The sequence below is a fragment of the Dendroctonus ponderosae genome, unplaced genomic scaffold, assembly GCF_020466585.1.
Source record: "Dendroctonus ponderosae isolate FM_Combo_2020 unplaced genomic scaffold, Dpon_F_20191213v2 Dpon_F_20191213_1, whole genome shotgun sequence".
Classification (NCBI taxonomy): Eukaryota; Metazoa; Arthropoda; class Insecta; order Coleoptera; family Curculionidae; genus Dendroctonus; species Dendroctonus ponderosae.
Window position 1 is genome coordinate 53,423,071 of NW_026017110.1, and position 15,352 is coordinate 53,438,422.

The following is a 15,352-nucleotide window of genomic DNA, read 5'->3' on the forward strand; positions in this document are numbered from 1 at the left end:
TTTTACAATTTGCTGTCTTCTTCTGATCCTGTCATCTCCCTGCGTTCTTTTGTGCCCCTTGAAATTCTCATGCGGTGTCTGCATTGTGAATCGTTGTGAAATATATCGAAGCAAGAAACTTATCAAAATCGAATGAGTTTTAAAAACCCGGTTTCCACCTGCTAGATAATTTTACATACTTGATCGAATGCTTCCCGGTGGCTGCTGTCGTTCTGATATAGAGACATCGGTTTTCTGACGTAATTCTTCATCGAAAGTTGCAACTTTCCTTAAATTCGTTTGGACGTTGCGATCCTAAGCCAGCTTCTATGATTTATAGCCTTCTGTTGGCGCTAACACTCATGTAAATATTATTTTCGCTCTTGTACATTTGCCTGTGGTGTTCGTTATGAAACGTTAATATAAAAGTTGTTACAATTCACTGAGTCAAACATTTTTTCATGTCCGGATGGTTTAAATCAATTGATGAATCGCTAATATTAAAATTTGTCATTTGAATGTGCCTAACTAAAACGATGTAATTTGAGTTATCTGACACGCAAAAAAACGTAATTTTTCAGCCAACAATTACTTGTCCAAACATTTTTAGAATTTACCAAAGTTTTCGTTAAAATTGTTATTATACCTTATTATTGAAAATATGAGATAATTACCAAATTTTAATAAAGAAATTACGTTTAAAACCCAAATAATCATTTATTTGTCAATCTAAATATATTTTACATATAATTTCTTATATTCGGTATGGGTTAAACCTAACATCTTTCGTCGGTGCGGTCCTGGCTTTACGCCCTGAGTCATCCTTTTTCTTATGGTATGCCTTTACTTGCCTAAGCGAATAGTTGCTTCTGGCAATTGTCACATTTTTATGTCTATTAGTCCCAAATAGCACTGAATGTTCATCTCTAGTAATGCTGGCAACCATTCCTGGTCTGGTCAAAACTTCCATCATTTCCTGCTGTTCCTGTTTGATTGCCCTTTGGACGGTTTTCTTCAAAATGGGATCTCCTTTGATCGCTTCGTTGAACCGTGTCGAACTTCTAGCTGCAGCAAGCAAGGACTTTGCATCCAGTAGCCTCAAAATAAGACACCACATTTCCACTGGGAGAGTGGAAAATGCAGCGCTAAATACACTCACAAGTGGAAGAATTTGGTACATCTTGGTTTAAAGAGTTAATGCTTGTAATCTTCCGATGCAGAGTATTTATACAGTGTTGAGAGTAATGAACCAGAAAATTGTCGATGTGGAAAGACGGAAATTGCCACGTGGCCAAAAGTTGTCAATCGACGAAAGAACTAAAGAGCTGCTCTTTCAAAAGTCTCATATTTTCTTGTTGTTAAAATTAGTTTCGTCTTGTGCTCTGAAGTAACTGAAAATTCTATTTGACATAAAACAATCAATAGCCCAGGTTATCGGTCAGTTCTTGTTGATATATTCTCAAAAAGATAACAAAAAGCATTTTTATTAAGTTTGAGAGACCTCAACTTTGCATTCATTTTCTAAATCAACCCAGGGGACATTTGATCACATAACAAATAATAAATAAAATCCAATATGATCGCAACGTTTGTCCATCAGAAACAAAGCGAAAGACGGGCAAAATAGGGAAGAAAATACGACTGGAGCTCTGTATTCGCCCGATGGCCCAATATGACGGCAGTCGCATTTTAGAGCTCGTACAGAGCGCTCAATTTCGCTCTCCATCGGAAAAATACGTGAATTTCTATGTTTGATTAGTGAGATGTTCTAGCTTAGTGAAAAGAAGATGAAAATGTTATTCAAAGGCCACAGTACTCGTTTGGAGTTACTTATTGAGAAAATTCATTCTAATAAGGAGAACTCATGCCAAGGTAAATAAGGCTTTTAATTCACGGAACAGTAATCTCTCGTTTATGAATTTGATTTTTCTATATCTTTTAAGCTCATTGCTATTAAATATTTCGGGATGTAGTATGTTAGGACTTGAGGTAAATAAGGCAGAATTTACCACAGAAAATCATTGCTTTATCCAGGCACATTAATTCATGTCCTTTTTAATATTTGCTCTTGCAAACCACTTTTATAGATTCTGAAATTTCTGGTAGTACCTTATCTGAAGCGCGACCGGCGAGCATTGATAACAATTTACCTGAAACGAATTCAGAATCGCCCAAGTCTCAAAGTTATTCTGATACGGAAGAGGAGAGAGACTGGGATGATTCGAGAAAAGCTGATAATGCAGATAATTCAAAGTCGGGGTTTGATGGAGATAACGTTAGTGATAAGGTAGATTGTAACTGCTGTAAAATAATTAGGAATGTTGGATGAAACTTAATTGTAGGACTCATCAGAGAGCAAATTTCTGCAATTCTCATGCACATATTGTCCAAGACAGTTTAAACATAAACGTTCGAGAGATCGACATATTAAGCTACATACGGGAGATAAGAAGTACAAGTGCATACAATGCGAATCAGCTTTTGCCAGAAGCGATCATCTGAAAATTCACATGAGAACCCATGACGTGAAAAAACAGTACAAGTGCCATCGGTGCAATAAAGGCTACAATACTGTTAGCGCTTTTAGTTTTCATGAAAAATCGCATGAGAAAGAAGATTTAGGTACGAACAGTGTACAGGAGAATTATTCCAAAATTTTATCTGGCTCAGAGGATTGCGACGAATCTGATGGCCCACAGGTACATAATTTTGCGAAAATAAATCTAGTAGAATATTTTAACTTTTTGAACATTTTTAATGAAGAAATGGCCAATTTCAAGTATTTATATTGCTTTCAGAGTAGTCGCCCATGTGGCTTAATCGCAAGTTTCCGCGTTTATATTTTAAATGGCACGCAATATATTTGATTTACTTGTTTTGCTTGATAACGGAATCTGCCTTTGATATTCCAACATAAAGTTGAACGTTCATTAAGCTAAATTATATTATATCAGGCTATTACTTGTCGAACTAATTATCATTTTTAAAAAGCAGTCTAATCTGCTATTTTCCTCCAAATTTAGAGCTCACCGATTGACGATTTAAACGCAGATCAAAATTAATTTCAAATAAAAATACTTTTTTGAAATAAATTTCAATGATTTTTTTTTGTGGGAAATAGTCTTTTAATTAATTAGCTATTTTTATATGCTAGACAGTCACTTGAATCATTTAGCTGTATATTTAATTAAGTTCAATTGAAAACAGAGAGTATTTTATTAATGTTTTAAAATGTTTGAGCCATGCCCTAAAATTATAGATTTAAATATTTATTTTGTCAAAAGAGGTTAGAATGGATTGAAAGGAAAATGCATTTAAACACTAATAAATTGAAAGTTAAAATTATAAATTAACAAAATTGAGACATTTAAAAAATATGTCAGATTATAACAAAACAACCCACTGTACGTGTCATTAAAAATGTTCAATAAATGATTGTGTAAGAACAAGATGTGGATTTAAGTCATTAAAATTGAACGATTTTTAGAATTCCTCTTCTATTTGGCCTAGTTCTCGTGATTTCGACAGTGAGGAAAACACGGACATAAAAACTATTTGCGTCTATTGTTTCCAGTGGTTTTCCAGTATCGAACTGATGAGGGAGCACATACAAACATGCCATAAAACTTTAGACGATAAAAAGGTAAATTACTAAATAAAACAGAAACAATATGCAAAATAAAAAATATATATTCTGATCCATTAACTGGATCGAAGTGTGAAAAATCCGTGTTGCTAATTTCACGGGAATAATTAGTTCGATTATTATTGTTGAAAATATTGTAAACTCCCAACACGGTTTTGATGGATGGCCAAGAGAAATCGCCTGACGTTTGTATATATATTTTAAAAAATTCAATAAGTATGCCGATAGAAAAAGCGAATCATTTTTCACTAACAAAAATGACGATGATTTATTGGAATGCTGCTATTAGATAACAGGTCCTGTTTAAGTTTCAGAAATATCCGATAAAATTTAACATCACCAAAAAGTCTCAAGAGCCTTTATTTCAAGTTGACACTTCAACGGAAAAAGAAGAATCATTATTAAAGAGAACTAATGAAGAACATGTAAATGAAGACTATCCATTAAAAAAACTACACTATGAAGACAGTTCGACATCTCAAGAGTCTTTCATATGCTCTTGTTGCTATGAGCCTTTACCAAACTTTAAGAGCTTTCTCATACACATGGAAACCCACGTTTCATCCATAAAGAATAAGATTTTCCATCAATACCAGACGGAAACTAATGACCTTTTCACTAACAATTCCTCCATTATTCCATTGAGTAACTACTTTTGCTGTTGCCACTGCAACATGTACTTTGAAACTTCTGAGAAACTCCAAGACCATCTGATTGAACGTCACGTTGCTACTTTGTATCGATGCTATTTATGTGAGAAAACCTTTGACAATATGCCGTCGATGAAGGTAAAAGCAATAGCAGAATTAATAGTATTTTGTTGAAATAGTTATTTATATTAAGTATGAATGTTTATTTGACTATAAATATTAATGTAATATATGTTGCAAAGATAAGCATTATTGTTCGTTTCCAACAACACAAAGCAATTTTAATTCTGATTTTGTAAAAAGTTGCGTTAAATGCGTTTTTATTGCTGCACTTAATACTTAATTGTGAAATGTGTATAGGAAAATGAAGAAGAATATGAGGTCAGAAGAAAAACAGTTTGATAACTAATATCAACAATAGTAACTGGTACTTTGCTGAAAAGGGTTGAGCAAATGAGATCGCGTCCAAAATTATGTTTCCTATTAATATTGGTGGTTAAAAAAATCTAATTTTCGTAAATGCAGGGCTCTGTATCTTTGAAATTAAATTAATACGGTATTTATTCCTAATTCATCCTTCCATACGGGGAACCTAATCTGAATAAATTATTTTGAATTATCAATTAATCATCCTGTATATTTAAAATAAATTTGGGCAGCTTTCACATTTAAAAATAACTGGAAATACATATTTTTTTGGGAGAATACCTTTCAACGTTGTGTTAAAAAAGGACAATCCGTTTTCATTCATTAAAGCTGGCAACACTCACGGATTTTACCTTTATTTATAATTTTGTTAAATAAGTGCATGTTTTTAAATTCCATGCAGAGCCATGTTTTGAAAGATCGCAAATAATTAGATTAGTTATGTCGTTATAAAATAGCTAATGACAACACTATTGAAAACGTTTATTTATTAATTTTGTTAATCAATTTGTTGGATACTATTTTTGAGTATTTTATTGCCTGAACTTCTCAAATCAACGACCAGGACCGGCTTCATGCAAAGTATTAATTAATGGTTGTTCAAATTAAATTTGCATATAGGTTGCTGTAAAGCACAAAAAAAATAAAGTAAATAAATCTGCACTTAATAAACACCATAAAATTAGATATTTGATTTATTGTAAAAACTGTTACTAAACTAGCAGTAACAAAGTCATTTATAAACTACGGAACAGGTCAAATAAAATATTGAAAAAGTTAATAGGATGCAACCAACATAAGGTGATTTCCATATATAATACTTCTGACATGTAGGCGTAATTTAATGACAACAACTCTTTTTTTATAGTTACGATTTCCAAAATCTGATTTACTGTGTTCAATTATTAGCACTTCTTACTTTTGCTTTACCGAAAAATTTTTTCGCAAACGTGTTTTAAATGTGAATAAACATCTAATTTAGCTGAGCATTTTGAATGGACGCAAATGTCCTGAAGACTCTAGTGAGGAAAGTTATGAGTTATTTTTGTTACCATCTATTATTTTTAATTATAAGTTAATTTTAATAACCACATTTAATATTGAACAATTCATTTTTCCAATTTCTCAACTATGAAATGAAACAAAATGTACATCTAAGCAACTTATAATTCGAAGGATTTTTCCCTAAAAGTTTATACAATTAAATTTGCTATGGATTACTAATATGGGAAACATTTTGTAAATTATTGACATGTAAAATCAAAATTTAATGAAAAACTACAAATTTGCCAACAGCTAAACATAAGCTCGGTGCTTTTCAAATTTGAACATGGGTTCTCATTTGCTAAGGTAAAAATGGAATATACAGAGAAAAAGGCTTTTGAAATTGATTTATGCTTAATCGCTCAAAAAAAGTAAGTTTTTTAAAAACCATTTATATTTTCATTTAATTGAAGGTTTTGAGTGCAACTGTCTCGAAGAGGCAAAACGTTATTTGGTAAATAATAATTGTTGAAAACACGTAAATAAAAATTATTTTTGTACAATCAGCAGTTTCTTTGCTTTCAATATGTATATTCACTTTTTTCTTTTAAAAATTGGCGTGTTACATGGGGACAGAAATACCACTTAGGCCGATATATTTTTATCTTTTCTGCCTATAAATTATTTTGTACTTTTGTATGATCTTTTCGGTCTTTTAAGGTACTTAGTTTTGTTTTAGGCACATTTAAAATCTAAGCACATAAGCAACTGCGAACATTTTGAGTGCAACTGTCTTGAAGAGCCAAAGTTATTTCACGACCGCGTCTCTGCTGAGCTGCATTTTTCCAAGTTTCATTCGTTAAATAAAGTTGCCGCTGATGATTGGCACGAGCATAGATCGAAACTTTCCTTGGACTCAATTGGTATGAGAATTAAGGAGGAATATGTGCAAGGGGTTTCCGAAAGTTCATCCGGACTATTAGGTAAGATTAACTAATCCACGTTATCTTCGCAGCTTTTTTTGTAAGCGTTTTTAGGATCGGCAAGTTATCGATGCAACTACTGTAAGGAGTTTTGCAAGTCCAAAAACGATTTACACCTGCATTTAAGGTCGCATCAACTGTCCGAAAAATCCAGACATAAATGTAACATTTGTGACGAAACTTTTGGGTCATCTCCAGAATTAGCCAGCCACAAACTTGTCCACTGCAAAATTGTCGAGGGAAATATTTGTGTGCCCTGTAAGACAGTGTTAATCGACGAGGACTCATTTGTGAAACATCAGCTTAAACACAATAATAACTCCAAATCTGCTACTAAGCTGAATTTAATTCTGCCCTATATTTGTATCGTTTGCGGACAAACGCTACAAAGTGATCGAGAAATTGAGCTTCATGCTAAATTTCACTTGAAGTTTCTCTCTGAACAGTCTAGAAGTCGAGTGTCTGAATCTTATTCAGAGGAGGCAGTTTTCTCTCTTGGAGATAAAGTTGTAAATCATGGAACTACACTGAACACTACCTTGGAGCTAGAGTGTCATCTATGCAAAAAACCTTTCACCAGTAAAGAAAAACTGCAAATTCACTTAATAGAGCACAACTTTTTCGGAATTAACCAGTATAATTGTTACGTGTGTTCTTCAGTGTTTACAGGTGCTGCCGGTCTTCAGTCTCACCTCTTGGCACACAACTTATCGGAAAAACCCTATCAGTGTTCCCGTTGTTCTGCCTGCTTCTTTTTCAGAGCGGAACTGGATAATCACAAATATTTGCACAGCTTTAAGATGCAATTTGATTGTCTAAGCGACGAGTCCATTGCTCAAGCCCGCCATTTTACTGGTGCTTGAATATAGCGCATCAATCCATGTTAATTTATTTATTGATTTGATACTGATCAGTTGTTGAGATGTTTTTACTCGTTGATTCTACTTAGTTGGCGTAAAAGTATTTTTTTTTGGAATTATACCTTGTTGTCTGTTATGTAAAATTAATTAACCGTGTTTATCCATTTTAATTGTCTGCGATTGAATTGTTGGCACCGGCAAATCTCTCAAATCGTGATATGTTACATGCTAAAAAAATATGTTAATAAATATTGTTGTAAATGTCATCCTTTTTTCAATAAATTATTTCAGCTTACAAATAATTAGTTGCTTCGTTTTAAGACTAATTTGATTCTAGTCATTATGAATAAATATAGATTTTTAATTTATTGATGTATTGTGTTTCAGTAAGTTTTAACTGGTCCGAATTGCAATCGATATGAACTGTTTTCACTTTATACAAACATATTCAGGTTATTTTGGATATTATGGATAGCGGAGTTGGCGCGAACATGCATATCCACTAGGGAGACCGCGGCTGGAATTTCTCTAGGGAATGCATTAATTTTGTGCCGCCTGGCGCGTACTATACTCAAGGGAATCGGGACTCACGAGCGGGATCCTGCTATCTCCCGGGAATAGCTTCTATGTCGAAGCTCATTTTGCTTTTATATTTTTTATTTTATTTTTTCATATTTTTCCCATATAATTTTATGCTGGCAGAACAGCATCAAATAATGGCACTAAATTTCAGTACGTCCTTTCGCAATAGTAACTAATTAGTGTTTCGCCCAAGCCTTGATAATTCCATCTGATATTTTACGAAATATTTTCCATTTTCAGGTACTGGCAATCTCAATGCCACAAGTATCAAGTCTGGAAATAATAAGGTAAGTTCAATCAAATACCTACTTAAATCTTTGTGAATCGCTAATAATATTGCAATATTAAGATATTTGCAGATATTTTTTTCAAACATAATAATGCTTTAAACGCTTTTTAGAAGCGCTGGCATATATCAATGTTGTATTTATTATCATCGCAGGTATAAATGAGTGTAAATGAGAGAACAAGGTGATTAAAAATCGGAGCCATTCACCAAGTGTTGCCTGGGGGTATTTAAAGAGGGCCAAACAATATTCACACTAAAAAAGACATATTTGCAAAAGCCGAAATAAAAAGTTGACATTCACTGATTTCAGCGCACCTGCAAATGACGATTTCCTCACTGAAAAGTCAACTAATCTTACTAAGGCATTATAAATGCGTTATTCTTACCAGTTGAGAAAAGTTCAACCTTTCTAAATGTAATTGTTCAGGTGAGCTGCCAAAGAAATGATAGCAAATGCCGGCATTTAGATGAATGATAGAATGAGAAGATGGAATTTAATTATACGTATGTTTAATAAAAGCTCCTCAGCTTCACTTCATAACCTCCTTTCACAACATTAGTTTTCATTATTTAATATTATATTATTTTCTTTCCTGCGCTCCAGTCACAGTGTGAAACAATTTTTTTTTGTATATCGTTTATTTCGTTACGTTTCGGCGAGACAACAGTGCCATCATCAAATTTTAAAATTCATTCAAACTCATAATTGGTAAACATTATATTAATTTAGGTCTTTGCTGTCTTGAAACCTTCAATTTATTATTGAAAATAATATAATAACAATTACACACAGTCAGGAAAATAAGTAAAAAAAAAATTAATATCACAGGTTGATGTTCAAAGACTTTTTCGGGTAACGAGAACTTTTAAGATGGTAGCCATCCGGTCACAAGCTCCAACCGGTCACAATCGTTGCTTATATGAACTGTGTTGAGTATCACTTCAACCATCCGTTGTTCAGTTGAGGCTGCTTTCATGTTCTTCGGCAACTTTCACTTTTTCAAAGGAATCAAATTGCATGTAACAAATAACACACTTTTGTTATGTATTTAATGCAGCGGATCTGTCCAACAAAGGTAAACTTTATGCATATTTCACATTATTATATACTTCCAGTTTTCACGAAGTAACAACAAATGCAACGCTGATACCTTAGCCAACAATAACCTGTCTGAATGAAGGGTGGCATTTGGGATTAAAAAAACAATGTATAAAATCTTTAAAAAAAGTAATTTTTCTAAAAAGTAATTTGTCTAACTTTAAGCAAGTTAGCAGTCTGAACAGTCTTCCGCGATTTGTATTTTTGTATGTTTGTATAAAAAGTTTAATTGGGTTCGCAAAGCCTTGCTTATCGAGCTATAAGGTGTTAAAAGATTGATTTTTGTTTCTGGTAAATTGTTTAAGATTTATCGGACATTTGTTTGCTCTAATTTGCATCTAACTTTTAGATTTATAATTTATACTATTTTTACGTATTGTCGCGCCATCTAGCTTAAAACACGTTGTTTCGTAATCTGGAATTGCTTTGTCGTGCGCATGACGCAAGGGCGGAAGTGACAAAAGGCGAGACGGCGTAGGGCGACACACCTTATTGATTCGTGATGTAATCGTGATCGTAAATCAGTACCATAAACTAATCTTTGTTCCACTTACTATAGACCTATTTAAAGAAAAGTGGTGGTCCTTCAAATCTCAATATATCCATAACTTATTTTTTGAAATGATATCAATAGTTTGACAAAACTTGGTATTTGGGGGTTGTCTAACATGAGAAACTTAAATTGGATCTTGGTTTGGCTCTTACATGTAGACAGCGCTAGAGGACAAGTAGTATTTTTTTCTTTTAAAGACTCCTACATTTTTTATGCATGCTGTCACATTTCTAAGCCAGAAAATCTATTCCTATTTCATTTCCACGTGAAAATAGTATTCTTATTAAAAGTTGCTAGGAACAACCGCTTTCAAGATTAGTCCAGTCAGATTAAAGGTTTTCCAGACACCAAATGGATGAAGGTAAAAGATAAAGCAGGATTTTCAGCTGTGGAACATTGTTTCAATAATCAAAGAAGGTGCCAAAACAGTTTTTGCGCATAAATTTTAAACCATTAATACTATTGAGAAAACTTTAATACTTTTTTAAGCATTAAAAATACCTACAAAACGAGACAAACTAAAATCCGTTTATTTGCTTACTCACAAATCAAAAGAAACGGCGATTTTTGCGTTTTTTAAATTTTCTATAATTAATTTAGTTTTGCTTCTAAGAAATCGTAGTATAACTTTTTTGAAGATCCTTGTACGGGTTTTAAGTAGTATAAATTTTGAGTTGTGAACTGAAATATGCATTTATTTTTGTTCATTTCTATTTGTTATGTAAAAGAGGCTCTTGCCAGATTTTTAAGATACTTTCTAAGAGACGTCGGAGAAACTTCTCCAAGGATCTGTTTTACTCATAAGGAGTTATACTACAACGTACAATAAAATAAATATTGAATGGTAAATAGTTTAAACATTATGTTGAAAATCAGAAATTCTTAATGTTAAAAGTTAGAGGGTACCTACCTAAATTATTTTCAATTTTTTTGTTCAATTTTCAAATTTATACCACTTATAAAATGTACGAAGGCCTTCAGAAAAGTTATAGTTCGATTTTTTTGAAGCAAAACTAAAAATCGGCGGGTTTTTACGTTTTTTGAGTAAACAAATGAATTGTTTCTCTCACATTGTAGGTGTTTTCAATACTTGAAAAAAGTATTATTTTTTTGAAAAGCATCAAGGGTTCACAAGGTATGTGCAAAAACGGTTTTTAGCAGTTTCCTTGATTATTTAAACAATGTTCTACAGCAGGAAATCGAGCGCAAACTATTGTCCCAATATTCTGACATCCTTCCGAACAACTTAACACCATACCACCAATAATATTTAACTTTCATCCATTTAGCCCCCAAAACAGGCCTTTTAAAGTCGCATCTGACCAGATTAGATATTTTGATTGAAGATGAGATAGAGAAAAATACTTGTAGGTAGGACCCGCCACATGCAAGGGCTAAACCAAAATCAACTTTAAGCTTCTCATATTACAAAAAACAATATTTTAACACTCTGTAGCTCGCTTGCCTAGCGGTCCTATAGAGACTTTTTATCTTAAAATACCTGAGGAATCGCCTTCTGAAATTCTTATTAAAATCAATTGATAAATATACGTCTTAGAAATTTTCTAATTAAAAAAATGTTCTGGAAATTAGACCCATACCTGATTTATGAGCTTTTGACAAACCCTTTCTATCTCAGTTTGAATTCACAAACACAATTCACCTATTCCGTTTTATACTGGAATTTGTCAGAGCATTTATGTTTTGTTAAAAACATTATACTATACTTCAATTAGTATCCGAAAAATTTTCTTTTCTGTAACCGAGACTAGCAATAAGGATCTATTTGCTTTCATTAATAAATGGAGCATTAAGTTTTCATTATTTTGGCTGAAAGTCTCAAAGTCTGCGAATTCAAGGCCTCAAAACGATTTAACTCGAAAAAATTCGCAAATCTCCTACTCATTGTATACAAAAGCAAGGTCGATTGCGTGTCTTATGAACTGAAAATACGAATGGCAAACAATGCCAAACCCATTTTGCTTGAACTGTGATATAAAATAATATTTTGACATTCGAGATCCTTTACGTAAAGCCAATCAATCAGAGTTGGAGGGCAATTAGAGAAACGTTTTACTGATTAGTGATTTTTCAAGTCAAAGAGCGATTTTTTTGTCAAAATAAACGGTCCCGGTTTCGCTTCAAACAACGCGAGGTATTTTGAAACTTTGTTTTAAAGAAAACACTACCCAGCACTAAAAAAATATTTTCAGTTCAAAATAAACGGGCAGTAAATTATTTGATTATATTGGCATTGTATCCACGTTTCGTTTATCTGAGATATACAAGAATGTTTAAGGATTTCAAGGAAATAAACCAGGAAAATGGGACTGTGAGGGGAAAAAAGTCTAGAAACTTGCTCGTTACGTGATTAGGCAATCAACATTTTGTCCTATTAATTCCAAAATACTACGCAGAACTTGAATAAATTCTAGCCAAAACGTTGCATTTCCTCCAAGTGGACGGCATTAATTTCAAAAGGCATCAAAACACCTTAAAACAATAGCAATTTTCGATAAAGGATCTAAAAGACAACTTCACTTATCTAGTGTCTCCTCGACTTGAGAAATTAAAATTCTTATATCTGGCACATGTCGACCTACTCATACTCCTCATACTTATACGAGTAGACTAATTTCGTTAACATCTGGCGCATAGAGAAATCGATCAAATCACTGACCTGTCAGATCTCCTGTTCTCACTACAACAGATTTTTTCCATTTGACTTTTTCATTTTCAAATGCTTTCGACTAAACTGTTAAATGACTTTGCAAAAATGGAAATTTTAAAATTTGCAAGGTTGCTGCATTTGTGATAAATATTGCAAGGAATTTTTTACGGATATGTACTAAGTTTTAATATTCGACGAAATTTGTTAGTTGTCTGCTTACTCATAATCTCCTCAATATTTCACTTCTCTGTATATTCCTTGGTTTTTATTTAACCGGATTATCAATGACATCAGGAGAATCAGTTCCAACGATTCTGAACTCAATAATATCGCACAATATTATTTGCAATATATTTCTCATGAGTTTCTTTCATTTTCAAAGAAAGTAGAAGAAGAAACTATAGTTTCGTGTAATGTTTTCAATATTCAGGAACAATACCTCAATTCGATTGTACAGTGAGAAAGTATTAAACTTCAATATACTACTTCGTAGTTAAAAACCTTGTTTTAAGATCTACTAATTAAAATCTTTTTTATATTTTCTAATGTTCAATTAAACAACATTTTTGAAATATTTTTGCACTTATAATATCTGCAATTTATTCAAATATGTATATGTTATGTGACAACTTCATCTAAAATTAGTAAACTAATATAAAATACAAAAAATTCTGAGATTATTGCCAATTTACAGAAAGATGGAAAATGAACTAAAACACTGTTAAAATGGAAATAATGATTTTTATTTATGATAAGGCAAATCCATATATTGCTCTAATTTGGAAAGGTGCAACTAGCTGGCGCTTTGCGAGCCTTAGGCACTTTAGGTATATGGATAAAAAATCGACTGTAGGTATATGTAGCAAAATAGGAAGCTTGCTATTGAGCTCATCCAGTACTTACTAATAAAAAGAATCAATAAGGTAAAAAATATGGTAAAAATGAGTTAGTGGCATCTTTTATCGATTTAGGTTTGGGCAAGAATCGATTTAGAGACTATTACGAGCCAAAGCAATTAGAGGGCGTTTCGTCTATTGATGTTGGTTTATTGAAATATCGTAATTAAAACGTTCTCCAAAGAGACAATAACCTAGAATCATTCAATAATATTACTTAAATCCATTGAATTAAAAAAATATATTGTTTCATTCTCAAATGCTATTAAGCAGAAGTTCAGCTCCAACTTTTTTCTGTAAGTTTGCGGATTTTAAATATTTCGCGTTTTCTAAAGTTGGGAAATATTTTGAAACTAAAATCTATCTTGAATCTTAGGCGAAATTTAGCGTCCCATTAGTTCGAAATATGGCATAGAAACTCTCTATTATAAACGTTTATGTAGCGAATGCAGATTTTGTATGTATCAGGCCAGCATCACGTTGAAGAATTCGGTATCCAGCGAATATTAGAAGCAGCCAAAATTTTTTGCGTTAGCTTATCTTTGTTTCGATTTCTGGCATGGCTCATTTCCTCTCTATTACCCAAATGTAGATTTTTCGCTTGTATCGGGGCAGCAGCATGTTGAAGGAGCAGGCGAATTTTGCCTGCTATTGATATTCGCTTCCTACGCCTTTCGACGTGCTGCCGCCCTGCGACACACGAAAATCTACAGTCGCTACATAAACGTAGCTCATAGAGAGTTACTGCACCCGAATTCGAAATAAAGGGACGCTAACGCTAACAATTTTGCCTGAACGTGATGTTCGCTCGCTACCTCCTTCAACATGCAGCCTTAGTACAAACGAAAAATTTGCTTTTACTGCTTAAACTTTACTAATAGAGAATTGCTACGCCTATATTCGAAATATAGGGACACTAACGCTAATAATTTCGCTCGATACCTCCTTCAACGTGCTGCTGCCCTAATACAAACGACAAATCTGCATTTGCCACTTAAGGCTGATTCACACAAGAGTTGAGCTACTATCACTACTTGTGATTTTTCCCAGCGATTAATAAATCGCAATAACAATATGTGACGAACGTAAAAATAAACTGTGATCTAAAACGTGATTTAGTCAAACGTAATATTGAAGAGCCACGCTTAGTGTTTATGTTTCGTTCATTTCTTCGAATTGAAATTTTTTATTATGTATTGTGCTAAGGCTGGAAAATTATTTTTTTGTAGAATTTATTTTCTGCATTAAATGATAATTTTGCAAAATGCAATTTATTTGCACTTATAGCAATATTGCAATTTATAGCAACATTATTTCACAAAACAAGTACGTCGAATTTGAAACGGCACATGAAATGCAGCATCCTACAATATCAATAAATTCTAAAAATTTTGTCGAAGAGTAGCGAAGTAATATTTTTGTACCATTTTTCACTCAAATAAAGTTTTTTTCAGATAAAAAATTAAAATCAAATATAGCTTGTTCACAAAGAATTAAGAGCTATATGCGCTATTCGTTCTGTGTAAAACAATAGTTTTTTGTTGCTATTTTAATTTTTTCCAGAATGTTTTTAGAACTTTTAGAGTCCCTAGGTTTACAAAATGTGTAGCCAGCTGCTAGTTGTAAAGGCTGTTATTTTAAATTATAAAATATTATTTGTTGTGTACCTAAATAAGGTTATTTATTTAAAAAATATGAATGACAAATGTTTTAAAATTGTTTCTGCCAGTGGCG

General features: G+C 32.7%; 1 protein-coding gene across 1 annotated transcript; it reads left to right on the plus strand.

Moving 5' to 3' along the window:
* Positions 1–810: 810 nt before the first annotated feature.
* On the plus strand, positions 811–7,794 carry LOC109533787 (zinc finger protein 423 homolog). The gene is made up of 7 exons (XM_019899191.2): positions 811–1,851; positions 2,067–2,266; positions 2,322–2,678; positions 3,467–3,622; positions 3,934–4,413; positions 6,425–6,668; positions 6,723–7,794. Exons 1-7 carry the CDS (start codon positions 1,767–1,769, stop codon positions 7,529–7,531), a joined length of 2,331 nt encoding a protein of 776 aa, XP_019754750.2. The 5' UTR covers positions 811–1,766; the 3' UTR covers positions 7,532–7,794.
* Positions 7,795–15,352: the final 7,558 nt, after the last annotated feature.

Coding starts and splice junctions, on each gene's coding strand:
- LOC109533787 (XM_019899191.2), top strand. CDS start 1,767: ATGAAAATGTTATTCAAAGGCCACAGTACTCGTTTGGAGTTACTTATT. Junction 2,679..3,466: donor ACGAATCTGATGGCCCACAG/GTACATAATTTT, acceptor AACGATTTTTAG/AATTCCTCTTCTATTTGGCC. Junction 3,623..3,933: donor AAACTTTAGACGATAAAAAG/GTAAATTACTAA, acceptor GTCCTGTTTAAG/TTTCAGAAATATCCGATAAA.